At 43.7% G+C, this 12,405-nt stretch overlaps 1 protein-coding gene across 3 annotated transcripts in view; it reads right to left on the bottom strand.

The window, feature by feature from the left end:
- The window catches only part of SCN10A (sodium voltage-gated channel alpha subunit 10), a 93,593-nt gene that overhangs the window by 41,719 nt on the left and 39,469 nt on the right, over nt 1-12,405 (bottom strand). For all 3 annotated transcript variants that reach the window (XM_078432478.2, XM_078432479.2, XM_078432480.2), the window contains one exon: nt 2,483-2,721. In XM_078432478.2, coding sequence (XP_078288604.1) covers nt 2,483-2,721 — 239 coding nt within the window. The remainder of the gene's footprint in view (nt 1-2,482; nt 2,722-12,405) is intronic.

The following is a 12,405-nucleotide window of genomic DNA, read 5'->3' as shown; positions in this document are numbered from 1 at the left end:
ACTTTGTTTTTATTCAGTTTCTCTGTAGTCTGCGGGTTCTTGAAGGACTGGGGATGGGAACACTCAGTGTGGTAGCACAGAGTAACCTCTGGACCAGTGCTCAGGATATGCATTAGAACCCACGCTTCAGTGTTTCCATACGTATGGTCATAGGGGTGGATAATCGTTGGGATAATAATTATTATATGATTATCTAAATGGGAAGTCAATCCGGTTCAGTTGTTTAAAAGCTTGGATTGTGGGCCAACATAGACCTGGATAAAAGTTCAACTCAAGGATGCCTGGGTGGCTCAGTCGGTTAAGCATCCAACTTCAGCTCAGGTCATGATCTCACGGTTCATGGGTTCGAGCCCCTCTTTAGGCTCTGGGCTGACAGCTCAGAGCCTGGAGCCTGCTTCAGATTGTGTGTCTCCCTTTCTCTCTGCCCCTCCCTGGCTCATACTCTGTCTGTCTGTCTGTCTCTCTCTCTCTCTCTCTCAAAAGTAAATAAACATTAAAAAAAAGTTCAATTCGGCCATGTCCTAGTTTATAAAAGCTTGCACAAGTAATGCATCTTCTCTCTACCTCAATTTACTCATCTGTATAATGGGCATAAAATGAGATAATGCATACACAATTCTTAGCAAAGGTCCTGGCCAATATAACTCATTAATAAATAATAGCTATTAAACAAGAAGAAGAAGAAGAAGAAGGAGGAGGAGGAGGAGGAGGAGGAGGAGGAGGAGGAGGAGGAGGAGGAGGAGGAGGGAAGAAGAAGAAGAAGAAGAAGAAGAAGAAGAAGAAGAAGAAGAAGAAGAAGGAGGAGGAGGAGGAGAGGGGGAGGAGGAGAAGAAATTATCTCTAATTTCAGCTCTGAGTGTCTTTAGTTGTCATAAACAGGAGAGGATTCTGACATTGAAAGAGGTCAGGCCCAGGCTCAGGTCACAGGACAAGCAACAGGGAAGGGAGAAAAGTAAGGTAGATGGGTCAGGTGCGGTTCTCTCATTTGCTCTCAGCAAAGCCTTTCACCAGCCTGGGAAACAGGTGCTGTCATTCCCTCTACATACGAGGAAAGGCTGGGAGTTTAAGTGACCTGCCTAATGCCACAGATTGCAACCGTACAAATTCAAAGAGCATGCACTGAGTGCCCTTTGTAGGCAAGTGAGGCGCGGTAGGGGTGAGGCTGAGGTCCTGTGTCCTACAGAGACCTGGGTCCTGGGTTAATTGGCCCCACTGTTACTGCCTGTGCCATATGGGGCAGGACACTTAACCTCTCTTAGTCTCAGTGCCCTCTTTGGGGCTGTGAGGGTGGTGAGAGCCTCATAACATTGTTGTGTCTTAGAGATAACTCTTACAAGGTACCGAACTCTGCCTGCCTGTCTTGCTTTCTCTTTAAAACATGGCACTCTGCTCTGGCCCAGCAGTAAAGGCCTTTTTTCTTTCTTGTCTCAACTTCTCTAGCTATAAAATGAGGGTGGGGGCTCAGAGGTCTCTTCTGTAAGACCCTCTGTGGTCTGTGCTGACTTCTTGGAAATACGGCCTTCCTTCTCTTTCCACTTCCCCTCTTCATATCAACTTGGAATAGAATGTGGGCTCTCAGCCCAAGTGCTGCCAAAACATAAGGCATGCTGGGGCCACAGTGTCCCAGAACCTGCTGGAGTCCTTATCGCTTCCCCGGATTCGAGGGGAAGGGTGGGTTTCTAGGGAAGAGTAGTCCCATTGCCCCTGAGACCCCTCCTTCCACTTGTCTGCAGCCTCCAAGGAGTCAGAAGAGCTGGACGGTCCTGGTAGACCCAGAAGGCCATCTCTAGTGGGGTGGACACTGCAGTGGGCTTGGAGGCAGGACCCTGACCTTTCCAGCTTCTGCTTATCATGTAACAAAGTCTAGCACGGATTTTATCTTGTTACAAGCAAGTAATACTAAAAAAAAAAATAGAGGACAATTTAAAGTAGTATCCTATCTAAACCAGATACAAAAGAAAAGTTCTGACTCCCTGGTGCTTTTGTTACAACAGCAACCACATTTCCCTGTTCCCTCCCTTTCGCTGCCTTCCCGACTCCTCTCCGACTGTCTGCCCTTAAATGACATCACTGAAAAACTACCACCACTGTGATTTACAGTCATAAAAGCAATAAAACTAGGAGGAAACCTTGCAAGTCCATAGACTGTCTTAAGATGGGCAAGTGACGTTTATCCTAGTTTCAAGGTAGAGGCAGCTGAGATCCAGAGAATTCGAGAGCCTGACCTAGGATCTGAAAAGAGGGAGCCAGCTGCCCCTTGGGCAGGACTCTCTAGGTCCATTTCCCTGTGCTGGTTTGTCCCAGGGCAATTCCCACCAGCTCAGCCTGGCCCTCCAGGCTTGATTTCCTGCCCTCAGTGTGCGCACATCTCCAGCACTGCCCCTCTGCTAGCTGGATCAACACTCCAATGAATGAGGGTATGCGGCCACCCCACCCAAAGTCCCCTGCCATGACAGCTGGGCGAAGGCTGCCAGTCACTCACAATGTTGCCTATCTGGAGCATGGCTTCGAAGGCGGGGCTCATGCGGTGATGCTCCATGGCCATGAAGACTGTGTTCACCACGATGCACAAGGTGATGGTGAGCTCCGCAAAGGGGTCTGTCACTATCCCAAAGAGAAGTGTCTTGAGCTTCACCCATGTGGGGCAGCATTCCCAGATCAGATACTTCTTAGCCAAGCTGGTCAAGCAGGGTGGGCACCTCCGTTCAGACTCCTCGAATTCTGTATCACAGGAGTGGTCAATGACAGTTGTCAGCCATGTGTCTCCTCAGACTCCCATCCCCTGGCCATCCCCTAGATTTTGTCATTACCAATAACTGCCACTTGCAATCTCCAACCCAGCACCTTGCACAGATGGCCATTTCCTACTTTCTGAGCTCCTTCAGTCCAGCAAATCTAATATCTGTCCCCATTCAGTGTCCCAAAGCATGGACTTTTTAACTGCCCATCACCTATGTCATGCTCTTAGTTCTTAATTCACCTGGCTTAGATTTCATGTCCACTCCTCTATATACTCCTTTGCAGACACCCTCAGTTCCTTTGCCCTTCTCCCCTCCTCGCTCCCCCTCAACAGGCAGACTTCTCTCCACCTGCACCCAACCAGGTGAACCTGGTTAGAAAAACTACACAGCCGTGCTGACTGGTCCCACTGTCAGAAGTTCTGCCATGTTTCTCATTTCAGTCCACTCCTTCAGTCTTCCAGACCAGCATTTCTCACTTTCCCCTCTCTCCTCCAACCTCCCCCACATCTAGTCCTCACTTTCTGCTGACCAGCTCCCTTTGACTTACCTCAGAATAAAGAATCACTCACAAAAGAACTTCCTCTTCTTCCTCCAAGGAATCTATAAGTCCCCCCGCCCCCGCCATGTTCTGCACCCCGTCCCGCCCCCAGCACATGAGCTCACTCTACTCCTAACTGCGCACCTGACCAAGGCTTGTGTCATCCCCTCTCTCCCCTCTCTGGACTGTTCCCATCAGCACGTGAGCATGCTTGAAGTGTAGGTCCACTTTTCAAAACATCTCCCTGGACCACATATTATCCTTCATTTACTGTCCCCTCAACAGCAAAGTTCCTTGTAAGAGTTTTCTACACTTAATTTTCTCTGTTTTCTCACTTCCTGTTCCCTCCTTGACCCCTGGAATCAGGCTTCTACCTCTTCCCCATTTAAATGATCATTTCCCAATTATCCCCTTCCTCTGCCTCTCGTAGCATCTGACAGAAGTTATAACACGGTCCTTGAAATCCCTTGTCTAGCTTCCAGGACATCATTATCTCTTGGTTTTTCTCCCATATCAGTGACTGCTTCTTCTCAATTTCAGGTGCTCTCTTTCCTCTTCTTCCCTCTGAATGTTGGAGATCTCAAGCATTCTCTCCTTGATATTTCTTTTTTTCCCTCTCTAGGTAATCTCATTGAGCCCCATGGCCCTAAAAAACCATCATCATGCTATCTCCCCCCAGATTATATGTTGAGTTACTGATTTTTTTTCCCCTAAGCACCCGGCTCATCTCTAGCTGCTTCCATTAAATCTCCATGTAGATGTGCAACTGGGGCCACCTCTACAGAAGGCAACTGCATAGCTTTAGATCTATCTATAAATGTACCTGTAAGTTATGCATTCTACAGATACACCAGCCCACATGGCAAGGAAAGATGATGTCCATTATTTATAATAGTAATAACGATAATAATAATAATAATAATAATAGTAATAGTAAGAACAGCAACAATTGATAAAGTCCATTATGAAAAATGATGAGGCAGATTTATTTATGATGATGTAAAAAAACCTTACGTATATGTGACGTGTGCATGAGTATAAATGCATAGAATATGGCGTGAAGGATGTAAGAGAAAGTGGGGGAGTACACTGAAATCCTGGAATACTGGGGAGCAGGAAGGATCTTTAGTGGGAAAGAAGTTTTCATTGTATATGTATTTGGAGTACTTGAATTTTTTTGCTAGATACATTTTTTCAAAAGAAATTAATTCATAGAAATAAATGTATCCTCCCAAATTTTGCTGTTTTATTTTCACGTAGGTGGATAAGAAATTCATATGTAGTCACATTTATCCACGTTGTTCTTTATGTTTCCTTGCTCTCGTGCCTTGCACAGAAGCCAGTCTCATCGCAAGATGTGAAAAATGCCTATTCACATTTCTTTCTGGTTCTTTTGTAGTTTCACCTCTCCCTTAAAATTTTGGTGCATTTGGAGTTTATTTTGAATAAGGAGTAAGATATTGAGCCAGTTTATTTTTCCCAACCTCTTGTTATTTGTATCAACACTGTTTATTGCAAAATACCTCATTTTCCAAAGGACTTGAAATTTCATTTTGATAAGTTATTTCCGCATATCCATATATTTTCATATGCACATGTCCATTTCTCTTCCATAGATCAGGCTATTTATTTTCAATATCACACTGTTGTAATGACTTATCATCTTGTAAGCCTTTAAAATCTTCAAAACATTTTGTCAAATAAAGTAAAAAAAATAACTGAGAAAAATAATTGTGGCTCATGTCGCAGACAAAATGCTCATTTCATTAATATGTAAGAACTCTTAAAAATCAATGAGGAAAAGATCAACATAGCAGAAAAATGATTAGGCAGTTTCTAAAGAGAAAATTCAAATGGTTTATAAATATTCAAAAAGATGTCCAGTAATACTCAAAATGAGAGAAATGCAAGACGAAGCTATACTAAGACATTATTTCATGGATCAGATTTGCAAAGATAAAGACAGTTTGATAATTGCGTTCGGGAGGATGTGGGTTGAAAGGCAGTTATCATCCATTGCTTGGGTGGGTGAGGGTTGATACATTTATGCAGAGTATCCATTGTCCGTCAAAACTGAAAATGCCTATCCCCTGTGACAAAGCGATTTCACTTCAAGGCATTTAACCTATATAGTACGTGTAGAAAGTGATGTGGTGACTGCAGAATTTACTTCCCATCAAGAAGGGAATGATTAACCAAATTACGGTACCATCTATGCAATGTAATACTAACAGTTACCAGAAAGTGTAAGGGTACTATGTAGGATGATTTTCAAAATATAGTCACTGAAAAAATTATGGCACAGAATAGCATATGTGATATGCTACCATTTGCAAGGGAGAAAAAAAAAGACTATATATTTTTGATTGAACATACTAAATTATTTTGGGGAGGAAACACAAAACAATTGGTTTGGAGATTGTTTCTGGAGAAGAGAGTTGGGTGGACAGAAGAATATTCCCCTTTTTTTAATGTGCCCTTTAGTATCTTTTAAATCCTATATAACATATTGCTTATTCAAACAAAAGCATTCTAAATAAAAATTTGATAAAGAGATTTTATTTAGAGCAACGGAGTAAGGAATATGCTCCCCTTCTACTTCCCGAAATCAACAAAAGCATCAAGGAGACTGAGAAATAGAAATGCAAATTCTTAGCAATGATTTTTTGGATTTGATACCAAAAGCAAAGTCAACAAAAGCAAAAATAAACACATGGAATACATCAACCTAAAAAGCTTCTGCACAGCAAAGGAAACAACCAACAAAAGGAAAGGGCAACTTATTGAATGAGAGAATATTTGCAAATCACATATCTGATAAGGAGTTAATAGCCAAAATGTGTAAATAACGCCTACAAATTGGTAGCAAAAAACCAAATAACCTGATTTTAAAATGGGCAGAGGAACGGAGGAGACATTTTTCTGAAGAAGATGTGGAAATGGCTTACAGGTACATGAAAAGATGCTCACGTCACGAATCATCAGGGAAATGCAATTCAAAATACAGTGAAGTATTCTCACACCTGTTAGAATGGCTATCATCAAAGACAAGAGATAATATGTGCTGGCAAGGATATGGAGAAAAGGGAATCCTGTGCACTGCTGGTGGGGATGTAAATTGGTGCAGGCACTCTGGGAAACAGTATGGAGATTCCTCAAAACATTTAAAATAGGACTACCATGTGACCCAGCAATTCCGCATCTGGGTATATATCCAAAGGAAATAAAATTACTATCTCAAAGAGACATCTGCACCCTGATGTTTATTGCTGCACTATTCACAATAGCCAAGATACAGAAACAATCTGTGTCCACCAGTAGATGAATGGATAAAGATGTGAAACACACCCACACCCCCACACCCCTATCCATGTATTAAAATATTATTCAGTCATGAGAAAGAAGGAAATCTTGGTGTCTGCCCTCAATCTTGAGGGCATTATGCCAAGTGAAATTAAGTCAGACAGAGAAAGATAAATAACCGATACTATATAGTATCATGTACCTATGTGGAATCTTCCAAAAAAAGATGAATGTGTGAGTTGTGAGGGGTGTGGTCATTAACTAGTTAGCGAAATCCTTTCACAATGTATACATGTATCAAATCTTCACAATGTGCACTTTAAATATCTTACAATTTTGTCAATTATATCTAAAAAACTGAAAAACATCTTCACAGATTAAAAAAAAAAAAAAGAATGTGCCGTCCTTCGACTTCCAGAAACCACTAAAGGCATCAAGGAAACTCAGAAACAGACATGCAAACTCTATTTTTGATGAAAGTCAAAAACATCTGTAAACTCAAATCATAAGTTATGTGCAAAGGCTTTCAAATACTGCACAGGTCAGTCAGGGTACAGGAGAGTGCTCCGAAAGGGCACTTTAAATGACAGATATGTAAACTGGCACAGCATGGTTTTCTAACGCAGTTGGCATACCCTGGGCGGTGGGGGGGGGGGGGGGGGGGGGGCGCAAAATCAATCATTTCTAGTTGAAACAAAAGCAGGCGCTTCCCCGGACCTATTTTGGCACTAAAAAGCGCGGGAAGCAGTGTTGCAGGAGGAATCCTGAGGATGCGCCATTATGGCAGGAAGCCCCTGTCTGTGAGGTGGCACAGGAAAACCCTCAGCCTTGTAAATAGCCTGAACATTGCTGACCTTGATTATCTGGGGGGATACAGAGTCTCAGAGAATCATGCACTTGCCAGCTTGGGACATGATCACAGACAGCTCTTTGCCCTAAAAGAACCTCCTGCAGAAACCTAATCCAGAAAGAACCTCTTCCTTTCCTTCTGTTACAGTTAAAGAGATGTCCCTCCTCCCGTTAAGTCTCCACTTGTGCATCCTCTCCTGCCACGTCAGGAATTGAAGGAATGTTCTCTTTCCTTTATCTTCATTCTTTCCCATTCTTATGGATCCTCCCCATTAGCATGTAAATATGCTTACTTGCATTTATTCATTCATTCATTCATTCATCCATCCATCCATTCATTCATTCATTTATTCATTCAGGTCAAGATGAACTTTATTATTATTATTTTTTTGTCTTTTTAAATATAACTTATTGCCAAATTGGCTTACATACAACAGCCAGCACTCATCCCAACAAGTGCCCATCACCCACTCTCCCCCCTCCCCCACCCCCATCCACCCTCAGTTTGTTCTCTGTATTTAAGAGTCTCTTATGGTTTGCCTCCCTCCCTCTCTGTTTGTAACTATTTTTCCCCTTCCCTTCCCCCCCCCCCCATGGTCTTCTGTTAAGTTCCTCAAGATCCACTTATGAGTGAAAACATGATCTGTCCTTCTCTGACTTATTTCACTCAGCATAGTGCCTTCCAGTTCCATCCACGTTGCTGCAAATATGCTTTTTAAAAACTCCACACAAGAAGCAAAAAAAATCTTCCTTCAAAGCTACCTACACGCTGGTGTAATTTTCTATCTCTTCCCCTTCACAGGCAAACTTTTGAAAAATGTGTCTGTATACAATATGTCCTTCTCCACCACTGCACCCCCGTTCTTCAGCCTCCTCCCCTACCCTGCCAATCCTCTTTTGCTCAGATCACCAAAGAGATCCATGTGACTAAAGTCCTGGATTCCTTCTGGGCTTGATCTTACTTGATCTTTCTATAGCATGGTCCCTCTTGACCTTTGTATTCTTCCTGAAGGAATTCAGACCCTTGGGTCTGTGTTGGGTTCTTCTGGGTCTTTTCCTATTTCTGGGCATTCCTTCTCAGCCTCCTCTGCTGGCTCTGTCTCTTCTGCTCAATGACCAACCATTACAGGGTCTTTAGAGCTCTGCCCCAGACCTTCTCCTCTTACTCAATTCCCTGTGTCATCTAATCCATTCGCACCATTCCAAAATTACCATCTACATTCAAACAGCTTTAAAATCTGTATCTCTAGGCCACCCTCATCTTCTAAGTTCTAGACCCATTTATTATAATTCTGACTTCCTACTGGACATTCCCACCTGGATATCCCAAGGGCATCTGAAACCCACTATATCCCAGACTCAACTGATGATCTTTCCTCTCATCTTTCCCCAGTGAACCCCTCTAACACGTTCCTTTATGAGTATCCCTTCAGTCGCTTATGCCAGAACCATGCAAACCACCAAGTCCTGGATCCTACATCTCTTAGCTCTTAAATCCTCCCTTTTCCTCTCACCCCCACTGCCACCACCCCAGAGTCCAGGCCCTGCCATCTCTCAGCTGGTTTCCTCCCCACTGGTTTCCTTGCCAACACTCTTCCCCTCTTAATTCCATTCTCTACACGTATTCAGAGTAACCTTTATAAAATGCAAATGTAGCTCCCTTGCCTCCAATCCTTTAATGGCACCTCACTGCTTTTAGGATGAAGTCCAAAATCCTTAATTTGGTGTAGGAAATTCTGCGGGTCTGGCCCCAGTCCATCTCGCTAGCCTTATTTTGAGCCCCTCTCTTCCTCGCTCTCTGTGTTCCTGCCACATCAGGCCTTTTCATTTCTTCAGATATTATGCTGTCTTCTGCTTCGGAGATTTTGCCGTCCTTTCTGCTTGGAATACTCCCCTAACCCCAGGCTAAACTTACTGTATTTCCTTTAGCATCCTACACTTCCCCTTCAAGACACTCAGCAGCCTGGTAAGAATTTGTTCCACGTCCCTCTCTCCCACTCAGCACGAGGGCAGAGACTGTGTTGTGCTCACACTGTGCTCCTGCTTCTGGTCTTCTGGTCTGGACAACTGTCAAGTGCTTGCTGGTGTGTCAGACAAAGATGGTTCACGTGCCCTGAGCTCAGGGAACTGCCAAGTTCTTATTGGCTTGGGTCAAACTTCCCCGGGCACGATCATTCCCAAAGAGGTGGCTTCTGTGTCCCTCGTCACAACCCTTGACAGTCCCATGCATCCCTCCTGTATTCCGTGAGTGTAGTGGTTATAATGTCAGACCAGAGAAGATCACAGGTCATCTGCCCTATGCCCAAACAACCTTGACCTCTTTGCCCTAATCTAAGGTTGTCTGTACCCAGATTCTCTTAAAGATGTCCGTGTGTCTCCTGCTTTTCCTAGTCTATTCTCACAGCACCTTTCTTGAGGGGAAGTGCGTCCTACCTCAGGATATCTGACCATTCCTTATCCTCTTCCTGTTTATCAGTTCAGGTCATTGCAATGAGCACCACACCCAAACGTCACTCTCATCCACCAACAACTGTTGAATGCCTACTATATGCCACACACTGTCCTTTCAGGTACTGGAAATCCAGCTGTGAGCAAAACAGACACATCTCTGCCCTTATTTACAACCGAGCAAATAAGAATGGCCAACGTCTGGGGCACCTGGGTGGTTGAGTCAGTTAAGCGTCTGACCCTTGATTTCAGCTCAGGTCATGATCTTATGATTTGTGAGACTGAGCTGAAAGCGCGGGGCCTGCTTGGGATTCTTTCTCTTCCTCTCTCTCTCTGCCACCCCCCCACCCCCGCCCCATAAATAAATAAATATTAGAAAAGAAAAAGAATAGCCAACATCTGCTGAATATTTACCAAGGGCCAGTCATGGATCTAAGCACTTTACTTATGCTAACCCACTTAATCCTCACAAAACCCTAGAAGATAAACACATATTCACTCTTTTACAGGTTAGGCACCGGAAGCACAGAGAAGTTAACGGAGCTCCAAAGTTGCACAGCTTACCCAACGTGGCAGGCCCAAGATGCAAACCCAGGCAGTCAGGCTCCAGGGTCTGTGTTCTTAACTATTATCCTCTGTTGCTTCTCATTGATTCAGAGATCTCTTTTGTTCTTACCTGAATCGGGATGTGTTTAGAACATTCATTTTGTTCGTTCCTGTCTCATTCCCAACAACTACACTGCATTTGCCCTTCACCTGTCATGGAACTCTGTCCTGTAGGTTCTCATAAGACCGCTTCTCTTACTTCATTGAGATTTCTGGTCTCCCTAGAGAGAACGGCCTTCGACATCCCCCCTTATCTGAAGCAGCCCCTCTGCAGTCCCTTATTCTCCATCTCCTACCTTACTTTCTTTTTTCTCCTACTATTATCCCCACCTGAATCTCTGTTTCGGTTTATCTGTATACCCCGCCCCCCCCCCCCCCCCCCCCCCCCCCCCGCAGAATGTAGATTCCATGTGTGCAGGCTTCTATCTTGTTCACCACTGAATTCCCAGCACCGGAGTAATGCCAGACACATAGCAGGTGTTTGTCAAATGCTTGTTGAAGAGTAAATAAATGAAAGAAAAAAAAAAGAGGAGGAGGCAGCTTGATAATTCTGGGGAATAAATGAAAAAGCAAGCTGTTTGTTTTTAACATTAACTGTCTGATGGCTAAGAGCAAAAAGGAAAAAGAATCCAAGCAACCCACCTGGCCAACAAAAAGTCATGGGCATAGATAGCATGGTTAGATTCTATGCAGCCATAAAAAATGTTAGGCATACAGACATTATTACAATGGCAAATGATTTTTGATAAATAATACGAGAAAAATGTACACACTGTTGTTACTGAAATATGTATACATTTCACAAAGCACAAATTCATGCATGCAAGAAAAGTATCTTGAATTCATAATTGAATTCACTATACACCACAAGTCCTCAACCTGGGGATCTTGTTTTGGTTAATTCAGTGTCTGCTATTACATCACTATCTGAGGTTGCATCTGAGTTCTGAAGAGCTCAGGGTCGGAAGAGTGCTGGGCTGGTCCTTGGTCATTGCCAAGTATATTTTACTGGAGTCATTGTAGTTCCCACGTGGTCTCTGGTGGGAGAGCCACCGAGATGGCTGTTCTCTCTTTGCCTCTCACTCACCTTCCCTAACCCTCAAGTGGGCCAAGGTCATCACCTAGCTACTTTCCTGCTATGCAGGCCACGGGGCACTCTCAGAGGCTGCCTAAGGCTTTCTCTACCCAGGTAGGTCACCTGCTTCTCTACTGTATAGTTTCTGTACCATGCTGGGCATGTGAGTCTTTTTCTAAGACTTGCCACCTCTCACTTCCCCTAGAAAGTAAGGCATAGATTGGCTCTGTTTTCAAATCCCTCAAACATCTTTTTTTGTTTGTTTGTTTCGCCATGCCCTCCCCCACAGTTAGGATTCAGTACAGGGCTGGGAGGGGAGCACACAGAGCCCTTTCTCAGGAACACACCAGCATCTAAGTTCCCCCTCCCTCCTTCAGCCCAGTACACGTTAAATTTGTCTAGGGGAGATACACGGCTGGACAAGACTAAGGCCATATTTTCCATGCCCTGAGGCAAAATAAAGGCCGGATAAGAAGACAGGCCTTATACAGGATACAATCATGCTCTTTGGGAACCTGTGTGTCAGGTGACCATGACCCAGTGCTGTTGCCTTCTTCCAGGTAGAAGCAACTGGAACTTAGACACATCCCTGAGGAGGGTGAATGGGCTCCCATTTGATTGATAGAGCCCTAAATTAACAAGAATTTAGTTAAATTGACTGATTAATTTACTTAAATTATCTTCCAATGCTCAGCATAATGTGGGCTTGAGACAGAAATTAAGTTATAACCATACGAGTTACAACCATGAAAAATGACAGGATAATTTCACCATATTTGAAAATTAAGGACTGTAAAATTTCTTGCATACCTGAGGTAGCTTGACATTCTCTGGTTTCTGCCAGA

This window comes from Panthera onca, chromosome C2, assembly GCF_046562875.1.
Source record: "Panthera onca isolate mPanOnc1 chromosome C2, mPanOnc1 haplotype 2, whole genome shotgun sequence".
Classification (NCBI taxonomy): domain Eukaryota; kingdom Metazoa; phylum Chordata; class Mammalia; order Carnivora; family Felidae; genus Panthera; species Panthera onca.
This window is presented reverse-complemented; position numbering and strand designations above follow the sequence as displayed.